Below are 19,124 nucleotides of genomic sequence, written 5' to 3'. Positions count from 1 at the left end.
ATTAGCATCAAATAAATGCATGACAAAAAGCACAGGAAATCTGTTTCCATCTTTACAAAGGTCTTCAAGACCCTCTTCAAGATACCCTTGCCAATTTACACAGGGTATTATTCCTAGCAAAAGTTACTGTAGCTAAAGATACTAAAAGAACTGAGCACGTACAAGTACTTTTCCAATCATTTTTTACAAAAACTGCTTTTCCTGTTTTCTGAGTGATTCTTTTCAGAAAATACTAGATTAATATAAGCGTAGAGAAAAAGAAAAAAACATGTTTTGACATTCCTCAAGTCCTGAAATAGTCCATGAGAGTTTTCACATGCTATCCTGTGGCAAAGCAGCATACATGCGCTTTCAGGGGAGAGCACAATGTAATTCTAACCAGGCAGGGGACGAGAAGGCCAAGAGGTTGTACATATAAATCCAGAATATTATCTAGTGCTATTATTAGCTATTTTCTTCCTTGTCAAAGGGTATAAAAATATGAAAATACAGTTTCAGAGAGCACTGTGAAACCACAAAGTCCCAAAAGAACCTTTCCTTTTACAAACTTTTTAATCTTCATTCTACTCCTATTTCTTTCTATAATATTTGGAAGAAAAAAAAAAGAATAAACCTACAGAAACATGCAAAATACATCAGGAAACTCTCCAAATTTAAAGCATTTTTAAAGTACTGAATTGTACTACCTATGTGGATTAAAAACTCTTTATTAGAGTCTCTTTCAAGAGACATGGATATTTTACTTGACATTACTCACAAATTGAGACCTTGCTGATTTTCAGTTACTGCAGTAGATAGTCATTCTTGCAGCAAATGAAGTAAATGATGTTTTTCATACTGAAAAAATTGTCAAGAATGCTACTACAAGAGGAAGGCTAATTTATTCTTAGTCAGTATAGTAATATGAGTGGAGAACAAGCAAAAGCCTAACTAATCCTGCACTCAGCTACTTTTGTCAGACTGCAATATCTTGCCCAGTACCCAAACACCTTAACACTAAAACTTCCTTTCTTAAGGTTTCTTAACTACATTCTGAGCAGCCCAACATTGCATAACAGATCAGAGAGACCTCAGCAGCTGAGCTGCGGTTTAGATCTTCACATGAAGCTGAATAAAAAGAAGACTAAGTCTTTGGCAGGCTGCAAAAGAACATGGTAAAAAACTACAGAGAAGAAAAATAATTAAGTAAAGGAACAAAAAGTCTGGCGTTTTCAAGCAAAAAAGAAATTACAGCTTAATCATACTAGAGTACCAAAATAAAAAGGATTTACTTTTAAAATCTTCTGTTAAGCACTCGTTACTTCATTTCAATGCTCAAAAAAAGGCTTTCTCATCTTGAAAAATAGGGAAATATGCTTTAACTTCAAATTCTAATGTCATTACCTGTAATATAAAACATTAAGGCCCAAGCATTTCCCTACCTTGCAGCTACAGAATTGGCAGGACACGCTGAAATTCTGCAAGGATCTGGGGAAGGAGGAAGGGATTTCTTAATGCCCGTCTCCCAACCTGGGGGCTGCTCTGCAATGAGCTCTGGGGACGTGCAGGACACCACAGCCCCCGGCCACGGAGCTCTCTGCATGGCCACGGCCTCGGCCCTTCGCCGGGAGGCTCCTGTGAAGAGGGACTGCTTTAATGGGCTTTCATATTTCATGCCATGCTTATTTTAACAGGGACTTCAAATATACATCAGTTAAACGCATGTTCGGTAATATGCCAGCTTATATTACATTTCATTACTAAAGAGGATATAAAAATTCTGAACCCGTAAAAGAATTTTGTCACAATCTTTCCAAAATCAACAACAACAACTTTTTGGCCATTTCTTCACTATCCCCATATGTCTTCTTTCCCTTTATCTGATTCAGTCAATTTGATATGATGACTGTTCTGCAAGAAGGGGTACAGTGTCAGCATTCAACAAAATAACCATCCCCGTGTCTTACTAGAGACAGAGCCCATGAAATGCATGTGATGGAAGAGAGCTACTGCTCAGCATAGCTCTAACACTGACACTCCAGACATTACTCCATATAACAAGAGAACTGCATATGCAATCTATATCCTTTCCAAAGGAAACAATATACCCTACAGCAAATGCTAATATTTGGAGATGCTGAGATTTGATGCCTCCTCCAGGCTCCTACCGCGGACAGGCAGAAGTAATCATTAGGTAGAAGCAAGTCGCTCCCAAAGATGTGGATCTGCTCCTTGCTACACCTACGTTTCTGAGCATCTCCTATGGTTAGCACAGAATCACAAGAGTTCTTGTTTTAGCTAGAATTAAGACATTCAGACATTACAAGTACAGCTTGTAATTCTAAAAACCTACTATCTTAAGGGAGGGGATCAAAAAGCAGTTGAAGTACTCGCCTCAGACTCTGGAAAATGAAAGGCAGAATGGTCTTCCTACAGCTACTTGGGGTTTGAGAGGGTGGCAGGCTGAGCTTTGCTAGTGGTGATTTATGCCCCAGTGGTAGGACCCAAGTTTTATTCCCAACCCCTCACTAAGAGGGGTAACACATCTGCTAAAAGCGCAGCACAATGGCTGGCTTTGCACTGCAGCAGGAAACGTAACCCAATAGTCTCAGAACTTCTGCGAGCCCTGGCCAGGCCTTAATGGGACAGGATTTGAAAATTTAGTTCCCTGAAACATCTGTTAAGCTCTTGCTACCCTAACACATGATATTCTTTCTGCTGCGTTACCTGCCAACAAAAATATTTGGCTCTCTGTAAGACTATCGCAAGTGTGTGATAACAGCACTCCGCTTCTGATTTTACATGCCATCGTACCCCGACAAAATCGCCTGGGGGTGACACTACGCAATATATTCAGTTTAAGCTAGGAGCTTGCAATAAATTCAGTTAATTTTTGTTTTGTACATAACTAGTAACAAATTAGGTTCTGAACGATTAGCATTATTTTAAAACAAAACACGCCACATAGCTGTGCTGGTCACGAGCCAACTCCTAAGCCTTGTGGATGTCTTAAATCACCCCTCACGCCCAAGGTCTCCGAGCAAGCCAGCTGGCCGTGGACTTGGGCTATTTACAAGGGGCACTTGCTTCAATTTACTTCCAATTGGATTGTAAACTCCTCCAACTTACTGGGTAACTGGGCAGTAGTAAGTAAACGAAAGGCCCTTTGCACGCCATCAGGGCTACAGCTACTACCATAATAAAACGGTAATTTATTTGCAACTATACCCTCTATCAAGAATTACTCGTTCTCCAGTTCTGCTCAACAAACTTGTAGATTTGAGACCTTGAAGGCAGTGGGGAAGGGATACTCAGACTCCAGTGCTCTGCTTGCTTTAAGTATTTGTTGCGTACCTGTAACCATCAGTAACGTATTACATTTCAAAAGCTGAACCCTATGATTCCAAAGGAAGGTTTACTATAATCAGCACAAATATACCATAATTTTTATAATGCAGGCAATCATAAAATAGGTTTGGAAGATTAAGTTGCATTTTTCCTTTTAGCCAGATATAAACCATTTACAGAAATGACTACAGTTACATGTATGAAAGTCTAACACTTCAAAGGGAGAGCAGGTTTTTCTTTTTTTTTCTTGAAATCCAGACTACAAAAGTTGTGATCTGCAACACCATTTCTTATGCAGAAGCTTCAAATAGCCTGACTCCATGAAGAGTGTCCTAATTACTGAAATCGAGTCACTGTAGTTACAGCAAATAACAGCAAATAAGAAAATAGGGAGCATGATACCAGAATAGGGCTTCTTGGGGCTTCAGGAATCAGCTAAAACCGAACAGCTACAGGCAGCGTTTCCCGAGCTCAGGCCTGTCGTGCCGAGCACTCCAAGTGCCGCGTGCCAGAGGCTGCGGGACCTCTCCCAGAAACGGAGATTCCCAGTATGCAGAAACACGCGGTTCTGGAAGAAAACGCTACATTTGTCATCTACCACATTGGAGCTATTTAAAAATGCACGAACAGAATAACTGCATTAAAATGAAGTTTTTTAAACATATAGTGTACATTTGCTCATTGTTTGGAATGAAGCAAAGTAATGTTTTGATTTCTAGTAAACAAACTTTAGATAGATAATTTAATAACTGCCACAGAAAATGATGCCAAGTAAGGCAAAGCTGTGAAAACTAATGTTCTCAGAAGTAAGTAGTAGCCAGGACAGACATAAAAACAGCTATGTTATTCTGAACAAACTAGTGAGGAAACAGAAGTATGCTCCGACTTCCTCCTGCATCTAGCTGAGTCCAGAGTTCCCAGAAGAGCTGTAACTATGAACATTATTCTGCACTATGCCAGAACACCAAGCGAGTCTAGCTTTGTGAAACACAAATTAAAAATGTGAATATTTTTTATTAACAGCTTTTACTACACGGAGGTAGTTACGTACTTGCAGGCGCAGTCCCTCTGCGTGCATGTCTGTATCCGCGTTCACGTGCGCAGGCAGGAGGCCGCGCCGGCTCCGGCAGGGCCCGTCTCTCCGCGCGGCCCGCGCTGCGGTGGGCAGAGCACGGGCAGAGCTGCCTGGCACCTCGTCACCTGGCCTGAACTCTAGTAGCATCCTTGTCTCCACACAGCCTTGGCACGGGCAGCTCCCCGCCGGTGTCGGGCCCCGCTCCGTGCAGGCCGGCCGCGCTGCCGCCTCGTGCTGCACTGGGCAGCGCGGGCATCTGGCAGGACGCGCGCACAGGCCACAGCCTCCACACAGCAGCTTTGGGCTCCGAGACGAGCACGCTGCATCCTGACCTAAACACCCAGGTGAGCTCTGGGGAGAGAAGCAAGCAGAAGCCTATTCAGAGATCCTCTACAAAGTGCAGTCCAGGTTAGTGACCGTACAATCCCCACCAAGGGGGACCCAAAACTTTATTTGTTCCCTACTAATCTTACTATAGAAAAACTCCGGCACTGACCACATTAAGAATTGTGGCTTAGCTTGACTACACATCCTTCAAGAATCACTTTTTGTCCTAAAGTTTATTGGCAGCAGAGGCCATGCGAGGCTACAGAGGAACATGGCAATTTGGATCCGAGCAGGAGCTGCAAGCCTCATGTTTCCTCTCACCACGGTACCATCTCACCCACCACGGCAACATTCAAGTGAAATAAATAAAAGAACTTCTTAAGCAATTAATGTGGACAAGGCTGCACTGTGATTCAATGCTGATATATTCACAGTCTGTATTACACAACACAAATTAAAGAAATCAATACTATCAACAGAATCCACCACTCAATTTAAAGAATTCAAAATGAACTCCACTGGTTTATTTTTTTTCTTAAACTGTGACTTTACCTGAGCAACCAACACAAGGGATTCCTTTGTGAAGGCAGAGTAAGTAAAACTAAGCCAATTTGTAAAAACTCCATAGGCTGGTTCCTTTCGACACCCTCCCTGACAGAGCAGAGACACAATTTTAAAAGTACTCGTCAAAGACCATGTAGAAAGATTTTATTCCTAGTTTCAAGGTGAGAATTCATTCATACCAATCTCATGGACACAGGGTTTCTGCATGCACCTGTGCTAGGAAGTGTTTGTACTTTTACTTAATGTGTGATACTGAAGATTTGGGATTATTCAAGGAAGCTCTTCAGTTTTGGACATGATAAGATGCTTTTTCTATTTATATGTACCCCATGGAAATTATGACTTTCATTATCCCAGTAAGAAATGGATTTCAACTACAAGCAATCCTTTTATTTTTTGCACCGCGCTGACCTGCTGACTGTTAGAGGTTATGCTGTAGATATAATTATTTAAGAATGGATCCTCTCTCTCTCTCTCTCAACAACTCCTTGCTCTTTTTTTCTCTCAAGTGAATACAATTAATTTTGACTCTATCATTGGCTAAGGGAGACAACAAGGTATGTAACACCATTCACACCAGTCACCAAACCCCTTGTGAAAGGGGCCTGTTTTGGGCCTGAACACATTGCCACTGCGCTAGATGACTCTTGCAGGGGTACTGGTCTTTCCAGTTGCCTTTCCTTGCATTCAAGGGAGTCTCCCCCTCACCATGTCCTTTGAGAATGTTCTCTGTCAATGAATAAGAAATAAGGAACAGTCAATAAGGTTAAAAGAAAACCTGTTCTCCATGAATAAGTAGTCATCCTACACCCTGCAAATGACATAGGATTCCATATAAATAACCTGGATGAGAGGTTGAAGCAATAAAAGTAACTCCCTCCAAGCACTGGAGCTGCTGCAAATTCCTATATAATGAGGCCTCCTAATACTGCCCCTGAAAGAACTGCAGAGCCTGTCTTTGCATCATGGTGCCAATCCAAAGTCTAAGGGAGACAAGGGAAAAACTCATTGCCTTGCTTCATTAGAAAAAGACCTATTTAGGAAATAGGTAACAATTTCATAGGTAACACTAAAACTCTAAACTATGCCAACACTTAACCACAGCAGGCCAAAATCATACATTTCGAGGAAACTGCATACTCCATCTGACATGGTACTTTTACTGAAGATTGACAAAATTGATGTAAAATTGTTTAAGCATCCTTTTCTAGATTGCTGTCTTGGCACCACGTTTGCTATTAAAGTAAGGTTACGATTATAAAAGGCAAAAGGCTAAAGCAAATACATACATCTGGATTTTTATAACTTCACTCCCTTGACTTGAGAACTAAAGATGTGTAAAACACTGCAAATCATTCACTCACCATGGACTTGGTGAAAGGTCGAGCCAAGGTAAACAGCAGGGTGTACACCCACCAGCTCCGATGGAGCGAGGAGTACATCATATTTCCAGGATGGACGGCGTTAGACGTCACCCCGTGGGGAGCAAGGCGGCGGTTGAGCTCGTTGGAGAACAATATATTGCAAAGCTTGGAACGATTGTAGGCCAGCATAGCCCAATACTCCTTCTTCGATGGAGAAAGGAGGCTGAAATCAAGTTTCCCGGTGTTGTCTTTAATTTCTGTAAATCTAGAAAACAAGAAAAATGCCTCAGGTACTCCCCAGTTAATTTTGCTTTTGTTTAGAAAATATAAAATTAGATAATAGAGTTTCGCCATAACCATCAAAAAACAACTAATTTTGTGCTAATTTTGTGGTTATTGGTATCTACTGGAAATCATTTGAGAACAAAGTCCCAGCAGAAATAAATGCTACCCAAAAGGAGACACAAAAGGTCTTAACAAATACATCATGCTGCATTTATGAATCACATTCACTTAAAACCAGAAAAAAATATTTTGCCACAGATCCTCAAAAGCACAATTATCTGAGAGTAAATAATGTGAGGTAAAATAACTGCATTACAGGCACAGAAAGGCAGAATTCTTTCCTTTATTTGTCCTTCTTCCCTTCCCCCAATTATATCTTCTAGTGTTCATGTACTGTACACTTTCATTTAAGTGTTCAAGTAACTATGGACGAATCTCACTGCCTCTTAGACTCTTTTTTAGATTAAAAATTGATGAATATAAAGGGGTTATAACCTTGGTAACTTGCCATCAATAGCCTTATATGTTTAAAAGATAAATGTAAACAAAGCCAAAATGAGTTCTGGCAGAGTATAATGTTTTTAAGTATACCCATGGCATGGCTGAACACAAATCAAAGTAACTAGTTGATGTTTTTTAATTGGGTCTGACAGAGTCATTAAACACCAGCTGTTTGTTTCTCCCCACCTCTCCTTTTTTTAATAACAAAGTAAGGAATATTCTGATGGCATTTATATGAAGAAAAGGAATTTTCCAGATAGCAAGTTTTCCAATTCTTACAAATTTGATTAATCTAATTATTCACATATCTTAGTATTAGGAAATAATACTACTTTTTTTTTTTTTTTTTTTTTTTTTTTTACAGATCTATGTTCCACTCAGAAGTGCTACTACAGAAGTGCTACTAAATATAAAAAGGATTTAGCAAGCTCTTTTTAATACTCAGTTTTCAGAATCAGCTGGAGAGCACAGGGATAAACATAATTATAGTACACACTAGAAAGTGTTTTAAAATATCTTTACTAATTTTGTATTTCATGCCCAGAAATGAAGAGATCAGCTGGAATTTCCACATTCATTCAGTGAGCTGAATTATAATACACAGAGAAGAGCGACTACAGTATTTGAACTCAAGAGGAATCCAGGATGCCCTGTATCTTGCAGAATTAGCACTTCAATTTCAACAACAAATTCCTCTTTCATAATTTTCAGTTAGATAAAATACATTTCTGAAATTAAGAGGCCTATTCTGGGAGGAATTTTATGTATTCATATCCTACACAACCTTTCAGAACACCCAACAACACTCTATAAATGAACTACTTTGCGTGTACTGTACAATGGAAACACAGGGGCATATTTTGAGCCCAGTCCTCCAAGTGTGCTTCTGTGAGGCAATCTTCCTGAGGTAGGCAATCTCATTGAATTCAGTGGGATAAGGGCTGTACAATCAAATTAACTGCACAGAAATAAAGACGGGAGGAAAGTCAACCTACTGATTATTCTGATTTTAATATGATGTGCTTAAATTACTTAAAAGGTTAATTTAAAAAGAATTCATTTGCACAAAAGCCAGAGAAGTAACTAAACAAGAAGGGAGAACCAGCGAGGCAAATAAATATTTTGCCTTGCAGCAATCTAGTATAATATTTTCAGCAAAACAGAGCACCTTTATTTTTCCCCTAACAGGGGGTCTTGACTCCAACGAAAAGATCCAGCCAGGGTTTATGGAAGTAATTAGATACCAACACTTCTGTTTTACAACATAGTTTAAGGCTCAGAGCTCTCAAGCAGGTCAAAAAGTACTACTCCACAATAATACCTAATGTCTAAACTAACTCCTTACAGCAGTTTCTTGCTATTAAAGAGATGGGAAACAACAACAACGACGACAGTCCTTTACAGTGGTCATTTAAAATGTTAACATATCAAGGTTTTTATATGAATTGGACACCTCAAAAAAAGAAAATCATCTACTGGCAGCCATGATTCTATTTAGAGATTGCTACTTATTTTTTGATGAAACCTCGAGTGATCTTACTGTGTGAGCAATGAGCATTTTAAAAAATGTTTTTGAAAACAAGATAAAGACATGCAGAGAGATATGAGCTCTAGTTATACATAGCCCTTATACAGTGAAAAACAAAGATGTCATTTAAAGTACTATCTAAGATAGAAGCTTACAAAGGGGAACAAGCAGCTGACAATTCAACATAATCTCCCATTAAATAACAGCTCATTTATACGTATCCCATTGTGCCCTCTGCATCTGGCAAGTGATTGGAGCTGGCAGATTTATTTCTGGAGCTATCTCGCCTGCCCCGCAGTAGCCTCCCTCACTCCTAACAGGACTCTGCTACTTGCTTTCACAAACCTGGTGTGATTTGCAAAGATAAGGGTGTCCAGATTTTGTTACCACCTAATTACTAGACATTTCATGTCTTTTAACACCGGGGAGGATTATTACTGCCATTTTCTATTGCTTCCTTTCATTTCAGCCATCATAAATTTAAAATGGTAAAAGTAAATCTATCTGCAGTGTGTCATTTATACCATAAGCCCCTGTGTTTGGAAGTGATAAAGGTTTCAGCCTGACCCTTGGCTGGTCTCTCTCTACCAAGTCCCAGGGGTTACATTTTATGGAAACATGATTAAAAAAAATAATCTTCATTCTAGGTCACTAAAACATTTCAGAAATATTGAAGGGGAAGGAGCACTCACACATTTTTCCTTTTGGTTTGCTATAGCTCTTGCACACAATCAAAAGTGAAATAGAAATCAACAGTAATGTTTAAAGGTGGAAATTACGGCTATAGTCCAGCAATCCCTGAACTGAATCAGAAGCCAGTAAATGCTTCTTACACGTTAAGATTCAGAATCAGGACCACTCATTTTAAATAATCAGTTTTAGTATTTAAATAAAGTTCTTTTCAGATATTAATACAGCTCTAAACATCACAAGCATGTATGAAATAAGGGAAAACCTCATGCTGCCTTTTCCGGCAACTCCTAATTGTAATAAAAAAGATGGGCATATATCACCTTAATGGAAATTTTAACCAAAAGAGGGATGGTCAGACATCTAACAGGTTATTAACAACAGTATTTCCCATTTTACAATTATACAGCCAATGTCTGCATTGAATTCCCTAATTTCTCATTATACAACAATTGGATTTCATCAAACTTTTTAATTGCATTGTTTCTCCTGCTAAAATAACTGCACATGCCTCTTGGTAAGACGTTGAAGTTGTTGAATGACAAATCAATATAGGTCATGTCATTCAGATTTAATCAATTATTATTCCATCTTCTCACAAAATCAATGAGGGGTCTGAAATGAAGTGAAAATCTGCATTCATACAAAGAATGATCAAAAAATTCCTACATAATATTATAAAACTAGAGCACACTTGACACAGCAATACAGCCAGATAAAGGAACATCCACAGAATTAGTGAACCTTCTATTTTCAAATAGATTAGTCAAACAAAAATGCTTTAGAGTAGGACCTTTCATTTTTGAAGGTTCTGTATTTCCAGCACTGCCATTAGTTTTCAGCTGCAAAGATTGCAAATTTCAGATAAATCAAAAGACCACCGTAACAGTAACCAACCTGTGTGATTCTGAGGATACCACAACTACTCTTGCGGGAGATGAACGGCGTAGAACATCTTCAAGGAGCTGAACAAGATAAAAATGCCCCAGGTGATTCACCTGAAAGGTGGACTCCAGGTCATCTTCCGTCAAGCACCATGGAGCACCAAAAATGGCAGCATTGCAGATCAATATGTGAAGAGGCCTGAATAATCAAAGTATTAAAGAACAAAATTAAAGCAAGGGGAAAAGCTCAATGGAATACATTAATTATATTTTTGTGTGAATTGGGTCAACATATCATCTCAAGATGCCCACCCGGGGAAGGCCACACAGCTTTTCCACTTCCTCCAAAAACAGCAACTAGAATTGCAACACTTCACATCTCTAAAACCAAGCACTAGAGAAGTGTGCTAAGTTCACACCATGAGAACAAGAGCAGTCATTGAATGGAGAGTTGACATGCATGGGTGGGTCAGATTCTTAAATATATACGAGTCACAGGTATTCCCCAATCCCTGTCCATTCATCCAGATGTTGTTAAACCATTGCAACTGTAGAAGAAAGGCAAAATTTGGTCCAAGAGAGTAGAGCAAAGCAACTTTGCTTCTGATATCTTCTCAGTGAACAACAGGAAATGGAATTAAGGAAAAAACCCAGAATGCAACAATGCTCATGCTCATACATTTTATGCCTTTGAGGTTTGCAAAGTATTCCATTAAATACAAGAAGTTTAAAAAGACTGGGCTGGAAAATAAAAACATTCTTCTTGTAAATCCCCAGTGCTGTTATACATATGAGATCTATGAATCAGAGTCCTCCACTGAAGTCACCTAACACTGTTCCTACAGAGATCACATGATTAAGAAATCTCAAATTGAAGTGTTCTTAACGTGCTTTGTAAAAGGTAAGATTCTACCATTCTAACTATACTGGAAGAGACCCTGCCACAGACATCTCAAAATCAAACCAAGGTCCAGAAAACTTCTTTGGCAGCTCCACCGCCAGGATGCTGAACACCTTGCAGCCTTCTCAATTGCCTGCCAAGGTCAAGGACAAACAGCTTTGCTGTTTTTCCTTATCTTTATTGAATACTTACGGAATCAAGCAAAGACTCAGGTCTTCAGACATCAGATGAATCACACAAAGTAATGACCGTCAAACAGGCATTTTTTCAACCCTGCACGAACCATGCACCAATATCTGGGATGTCCTAATCCCACAATAATAAAGACTGTCACATTTATTTATTTTGCTTGTTCCAGACTATTATGTCTTTACCACAATTGGTCAAATCTCATGACAAAAACAAAACCAGTCGTGTCTCCTTATCCAGTTCTAGGGACTCCTAACAAACCCAACAAACTCTAATGTGAAGGAAAAAGAACCACTTGCCTTCTCTTCTATGCAATTAACTCTTCAAAGTCCAACCACCAAAAACAAAACAAGAGATACAAAATCAGGATCATTTTCATACATGGTTAAAAAGCACAGTTGTCTCAACTCTGAGCAACTACAAAAGCAATTCTGGAAAAGAATGTGAAAAATTAAGCCTCAGGTTGTCAAACAATTCTCTGTGAATCAGATTGCTTCAGATATGTTTAAAAAACCCAGATTTTGATAGCCTCATTTTCAAATGCACATCAGTTAAATACTGAGAGTTACATGATCACTGATCTAAACAGTAGGCTGCATTTCCTCACTAAAATAAATTTCAATTTGTAGCCCATGTAGAAGTTACCAATCCAGTGTTGTTTAACAGGAAGTTAACAACGTAGCATCTCTATCAGTGCCAATCCAGAAAAAAAAAGATAATAAAAAGCCTCAGAAGCAATATGAAACATCTGTGTACTTTGAGAAGCTCATTTTGATGAGCTGAATTTCTGATTTTCTTTTAGGTCACTGAAACTTATACTCATAAAATGTACTCATACATTCTATACCTGGGAAAAGACACTGAAGATAAAGGGGAATGCCCTTTTAAAGGCAAGGGTCACTGTCTCTATTCCAACTGACTTGCACAAAGTCACTGCTTTTTTCATCTTTGTGACTCCACTCAGCAAAGAGCACTTGAATGAAAGGAATAAAATTCAGTCAGGCTCAACTACGAGACTCGAGATTGTATTCTTAAAGAGGTATCAGAGCACTTCTGGCACGTTTTATCAAAATATGTTCGCCAGCATTCTGTCAAATATTGTTTTGCCAGTATTCATTTCTAATCTCAGTTCATGTTGCCTATTCAGGGTGCACCTGTCAGGAGGAAGACAAAGCTTCATAAAGGCTCAGGATCCATGTGTGCAAATTCTGAAAGTTTCTGAAAAGCTGAATTAATTTACAGATTTGTAAATATGCTGGGAAAAGGCACAGGATTCTTCTACACAGATGCAGTTGCTGGTATAAGAGCCTCCTGTTTGACGAGTGAGGCACATCAGCACATCCATAACACACAAAAAAATACTACCACTCCTAAATACTACCCTCCTAAAGCAAATATGGCACTTTTTAAATAAATTATGCTGCATGGAATAAGGCACTCAGATGCAAATAGGGCCATCTTTAAACTGTAGGGGCATTTAACTCACTTTAAGGCAGGAAAAAAAGCATGTTTCAGTCTTTTTCAGGAGATTTGTATTTGTCAAACACCACCTTTGTTCTCCCTCTCTTTTTTTTTTTTTCCAAAACGTAAAAGTAATTAGAATTCAAGAGACTGTAAAGTCACAAATATTTACAATGCTCTGTAAAAATTATCTGTGGAGAAATATAAAATCAGCAACATTTAACTGATATCCTAGGGAAAGATACTCTTTTAGAATGACCATTTTTAATCGGAATTAGTGCTTGTGAATGGTCTAAAGCTATTTCCAGGAAAACCCAGCAGAGCAGGAACCTCAAGGGCAACCCTGGGTGCCGGGCGGAACGCGGCCCCTTCGGCCCCAGCCCCGCGTCCGGGTCTCCTTCCCCCGCAGCCTTCCCAGCCAGGCTGCCAGCAAGGTCCTGTCACTGCAAATGGGCAGGAAGGGTTTTGTGACCTGGGCATTTTCACGCCGGGAAAGGAGTGAGATTACCTATGTAAGAGCCGTCATCGAGTTACAAATTTTTGCCGCAGATGACAGATTCTAATCTCAGCGGTGCCGAGCTCCGGATCAGTGAACGTATCATTATGCAGGAGCAAAATTTTTAAGATACATGACAATTCACACCACACATCTGGCGCTACAGCTTTGCTTTATGACAGGAGTATTTGAAGTGATAACAGAACTACGACCTTGATTTCACAAGTTCATTAAAAACACTGCTGTGATCTACATTAGGCTTCCTCCTGAGCCCAAAGAAAAAAAAATGCCCCTCACTTTAAAATAGTTCATAATTCTACCTCAAAAGCACAACTAGAACCAACAAAAAATTGTCGGCAGCTTTTTCTGTAGAGTTTACTCCTGGCATTGACATTAGCAAGCTGCTCCCTTCAACCATGACTCCTATTTGATATTTCTGGAAACACTGCATAGTTAAAACCTTGCAGCGTTTTGAAAATTTACCCCTATGCCTCCTTAAAATGTCTTCAGTCAGTGACTTACATCACACCAAGTGAGCTAATGTGTTCTACCATTACAATTTAAGTACGTGTTGGGACCTGAACATAAGCTGCTCCATCATAGCACATAGTCACTGTTTCTTATCATTCACAGCACGACTGAGCCTCAAGAACACGGTGCTTTAACTGCAAGCTAGACAGCGGTTGCAGAAATATCTCACTCTCTTGGCAAGTGTAGCTCCGATTTAGAGGAAGTTAAAAAGCAAGTGGAATTAACAGGGACATCCTCAGCAGTAGACATTTTTCAGCTGAAACATTCACCATCTTGTGCACTGCACAAGTGTGGGATGCATTGTGAACCCCTGCACTGAGTCATGCAGATCTCACGTGCTAAATTTGCCATTAGAAGCAACGAAAGAACCCAACCATTCGGCACTATCTGAAAATACAATAAGTGAAAGTATTAGAGAGATTTGGAAATTAAGTTGCTCTATAAATCAGTTATGAAATTTAATAATCAATTTGTTAGCACCTGATGTAAAACTCTGATCTGTCAGCAGCCTCCCAAGCCGTCTGTGCACAGCAGTAGATATTTCCAAGGGAATTAATTACTGATGATTTGCAAAGGTAAGAATAATATTGTTCAACAAATGTAGCCTGTGCACTAGGAGGTTAAACAAACACCGCCAAAATGTCAGCAGAGTTCTTGGCTTTGCTGTGCTCCCATTTCAAATGTAATGAAATAGTTAACCAGAAATTATGCAAAGGGAATACTTTCAAATCTTCCCATGAAGCAGAATGTCACACCATCTGGGGCACTTCTCAAGTGATTTGAAAAGTTCACACTGTTTGGAATTACACAGAAATTCAACAGAAAAGGCCTTGCAATATCCCCAAAGTCCCATAAGCAACTGTAGACCTATGTCACGGCCAGTAAAGAAGGCAGAGAAGTGACTTCTCCATAAAGAAGCAAAGTCACAGCCCACCAAACTTTTCTATCCCGTAACTCCAAAAATCCGGGTTGCTTTCTTTCAATGTTAGAAAATAGAGCTGCTTTCTATGAGAAAATATCCGAATTCATAAAGAAGATAACCAAGACACAGGCTAATCTTAAGGATGTCCAGAAAAAAACGAGTAAAACAACCAACACCAGGAACTCCACTCAACCACACAAGGAGCAATGAGGGGAGCAGCAACCAAGCAAGCAAGGGCCACACAATGATTTGGAAATGAATGTTAAATGCGTAACTTCTCTTTTTCTAAGACCATTGACTGAAAAGCTGGTACAAATGTTCTCCATTGCCACTTGCCAGCTCACAGACTCCCGGGCACTTGTTAGAGGGGCTTCGTTTCCAGGCAAGCGACTAACACCGTGGAGCCCAGACGGATGACCTCTGAGCAAGGAAAATTCCTGCAATTCATCCTACTGGGTTTCTCTGCAGAACCTGACACTGGTGACAAGCAAAGTTTTCTGCCCTGCTTTCAAGTGATTAATGAAAATGGACTGAACTTGTTCTGCTTCTTTCCTTGTGCCACATATTCACAGGAATTGCTATGAGCACCTGCCTCTGTGCCTTCATAAAACACCATCTGCATGCTGCCATGCAGGTCAACCATCTCTCAATCATTATTCATTACCTCCATAAAAATCTTGAGTATAGAATTTCATAAAAGTTTGAAGATAGAGCAGAGATCTCAGTAGGTTTGGAAGTAAACAGAAGACATCCATTAGTCCTGGTTTTCCCTTTAGCAGCTTTTCTCATACATAAAAGAAGAAAAGATGGCTTCTATATGAATCTCTAGAAATTAATAAGCTCTCTTCCTTTCAAAAAACATTGGCCTTTTAGCTCTAGGGGGATAGAAGAGTTTGAGGTCTATTTTCCTTTTAATGTGGTGCTGCAGCAATTTCTACCATTGTAAAAATTTTGAACTTCACCTTCTGAAGAGAAATTAGCTAAGAGAACAGTTCTTAAAGTATTTGCAATATTGCCCTCCAGCTGACCTCAACAACACCTACACAAAAAAAAAAAAAAAAAAAAACCTGATCCAACTGATCCAGGATTTTCCCTTCTGCCACTCCTGTAGAAGTTTCACGGAAACTTCATATGCAATAAGAGAAGCAAGGAGGAGGTTAAATTTGTTGACATGACTGGTCTTCCACGCTTGGCTATTTTATACACTGAAAATATGGCATGAGATACTAGAAATCCCAGGAATTGGGAACATTTTAATCTGCATTTAGTCATCCAGTATCTTTACATGAGTAAATCGCCTTCTTCAGATTTTTTTCTTGATTTGGTTATGATTTTTACTTCCTTTTAAAGCGAATACTCTAAGGTTTCCCTACTATCTCAATGACTAGCTCAGTTTGCTATATAAGCCATTTCTCTACTACGATTTTTCTGAAGGTCTGAAGAAGAAAATCTCTGAGGAAGGATCGCTGAACTCAACCCATGACTTTAGAGCCTTCTCTTCCTGTTCAGCCGTACCTCAGCTTTTATCAATTTACAGAGAGAGAGGAGCATTACATTTCACAAGCACATGGTGGGTTTCTTTTTTCCCATTAGGTTCATACTAGGGACACTTTTTCCTTTTTAGGGTCCATTATCCACATCTTAGAATTTCCTTTTGCATAGCTATAATCTTACTCTAAACTACATCTGACTGACAACAAGAGTACACTCAGTGTATTGAAATTTACGACAAGTGTCAGTGCTGATCTTCACTCTCCCCAGTCTGCCTCCTCAGGACAGCATTTCAAACCAAAATCCAATCCAAGAAACCACACTTTCCTTTGTCAAAGTGCTGCATGTTTGCTACTTCTATATCCCCCCTAGCAAACGAAATGCCTTTATACATATGGATTTTGCTAGTCCAAGGGAAAGGATGGGGTAAAAAAGGAATCGGATAGGGCTCTTCAACTGATTTTTTTTATACCCATTCAACCTTTGATTATGTCCATCCTGGTTCTGAAAAAGAAACACAAGTTTTTCCCTTTATTTTTACTTTTCTTAAGCCCTAGCACAGTAAGAGCAAGACTTTTTCTGTTCTTTTCCACACATTGCTCTTTCTGGGGGACTTGTTAAATCCCCTTGGAACTTAGAAGACAGCAGCAATGAAAATGTCCGGAATCTGCTAAATTTCATTCAGCAACTCGAAGCACATTTGCTACCTTCAAAATGGACATGCATATCTTTTTTCAAAATCCCAACAGCAATTCATTATTTACACATATACACAAGCAGTTACTAATAAAAGTAAATCTGCTGTATTTTTGCAATAACCATGGAATGATTTGTTTTTTTGGCATGCATTTCTAAATATTTAAGTTTCAGTTGTACACACTAACTACTTGTTAAAAAAAAAAGTACTACTCACAAGAAAGGTCAATTACTAATTTTATTATATATTTGTGATATTTCCCATGGAAAGCAGCTAACTCCTTGGAAAATCTTTTCAAGAGCGCAGTTGATCACTCACACAATAAAACACTTCATGCATTTTGAACATTTCGCTTGCCAATGACAACTCCTTCCTCTGTTTTGCCTAGAGAAATATAGAGCTGTAATAGAGTTCAGAAAGCCCCCAGCAGCTGCGTGCTGCCATTCAGACCTGAAAGATTCCATGTTGTGATAAAAATTAATGTACTTTGACATCCTCTGGGATTTTTGGTGCTTTGGGAACAGCTAATGAAGAAATACAACCTTTTCAGACTATAACACAAATTTTTGGATTCTGAGATTAAGACACATGTGGCATATGCATGGTCTATCTAATGTCAGCAGTTAAGCATCCATACTCACGTGCCAAAAGACTTGGTGTCTCTGTGTTTTAATTATCTCCCATAGAAAGTCTTTAACCAAATAGAATAAATACATTTTAATGTATATGTAATTAAACTGCTAATTTTGTCTTGTATTTCAGAATTTTTATACAACACCAATTAAAAACAGAGATCCTTCAAAATTCCATTAAGCAATAAAGTTGCAAACCCCTTGCTTTATTTGAAACATAATATATTTTAAATGTGCACATTAAATCATGAGTATCTTACATCTTTGAATACTCAAAACAGCTTTCATGCCTGCTGCATCTGGTGGAAAATTTTCAGCAATACAGGGGCCAGGAGACTTTGACCAGGGGAATCCAGAATATCTTATGAGGCCCATTAGGCTCCTAGGGCTGGAGGGCAGCAGATGTGACTGGGATTGGGCTCCAGAAGCCTCCCACCACGCACAGCCCCAAGTCAGGTCAGCCTCACCATGCACCTCACTACAACACGACACAGGGACGTGTCCCCCAGGGACACAGGAAATATGAAATTCCCCTGGGTACCCAGTGCAAAATGCCTCCATCCACTTGGGATTCTCACAGGTCACTTTTAAAGGGTCTAAGGAACTCAGTCAAGCATGGCTGTCCAGGAAATGTTCCCATAAAATATCCTAACACTACATTGAAGTATCTAATACCCCTAGTTGCGTAAAACAAGGAATATTTTCGCATATGCAATCACAGCTAATATTAATCTCTCAACTCCATTTTAATGAAGAGTTTTACTTTAAAGAAAATGAAAATCTCTGAGCAAGGAGTGCACTTGTGTTCCAAGAATAATCTCCAGATACCTCCAAATTAAAGGTGATCTGGTGAAAACTTCATGATCTCTCTCTCTCCAGTAAAAGGTGGGATGGGGTTAAGTTTAAGAGGTCTTTAATTTAAAAAATACTGGAAACAATTTCTGGATCCACACCACTTGACACATGCAACCAAAATAGGGTAAATATGTGAAAACTTAAAGAATGAGATAAAGAAAAAAGAAAGAAAAAGAAGCAACATTTATGCAGAAAGTCTTGATCTTATATAAATGTATCATGTGTGCTGCCTGTAATAGTAACTTCCCAGCTATGCATTTGTTTCCATATTTAATTCATCATGGACTTTTTGGCATCTCTTGAAACGTGCTATAGACTTGGAGTTTGTGTCTGCATGGCACAGTCAGAAAGCCCGTGGTACTCCAAGCTCAAAGCAAATATAATGGTTCAATTGTTACTTGTTT

General features: G+C 39.2%; 1 protein-coding gene across 1 annotated transcript in view; it reads right to left on the bottom strand.

The window, feature by feature from the left end:
• Positions 1-19,124, bottom strand: part of WWOX (WW domain containing oxidoreductase) — a 426,479-nt gene that overhangs the window by 317,658 nt on the left and 89,697 nt on the right. Inside the window, exons 7-8 of the mRNA XM_088530845.1 lie at positions 10,559-10,744; positions 6,658-6,922 (exon numbers count right to left, since the gene is read on the bottom strand). Of these exons, the coding sequence (XP_088386971.1) occupies positions 6,658-6,922; positions 10,559-10,744 (451 nt within the window). The remainder of the gene's footprint in view (positions 1-6,657; positions 6,923-10,558; positions 10,745-19,124) is intronic.

This window comes from Tinamus guttatus, unplaced genomic scaffold, assembly GCF_059628265.1.
Source record: "Tinamus guttatus ecotype Peru unplaced genomic scaffold, ASM5962826v1 Tinamus_guttatus_pri_ptg000389l, whole genome shotgun sequence".
NCBI classification, from domain to species: domain Eukaryota; kingdom Metazoa; phylum Chordata; class Aves; order Tinamiformes; family Tinamidae; genus Tinamus; species Tinamus guttatus.
Note: the sequence above shows the minus strand (reverse complement) of the source record. Positions and strands in the feature narration are given on the sequence as shown.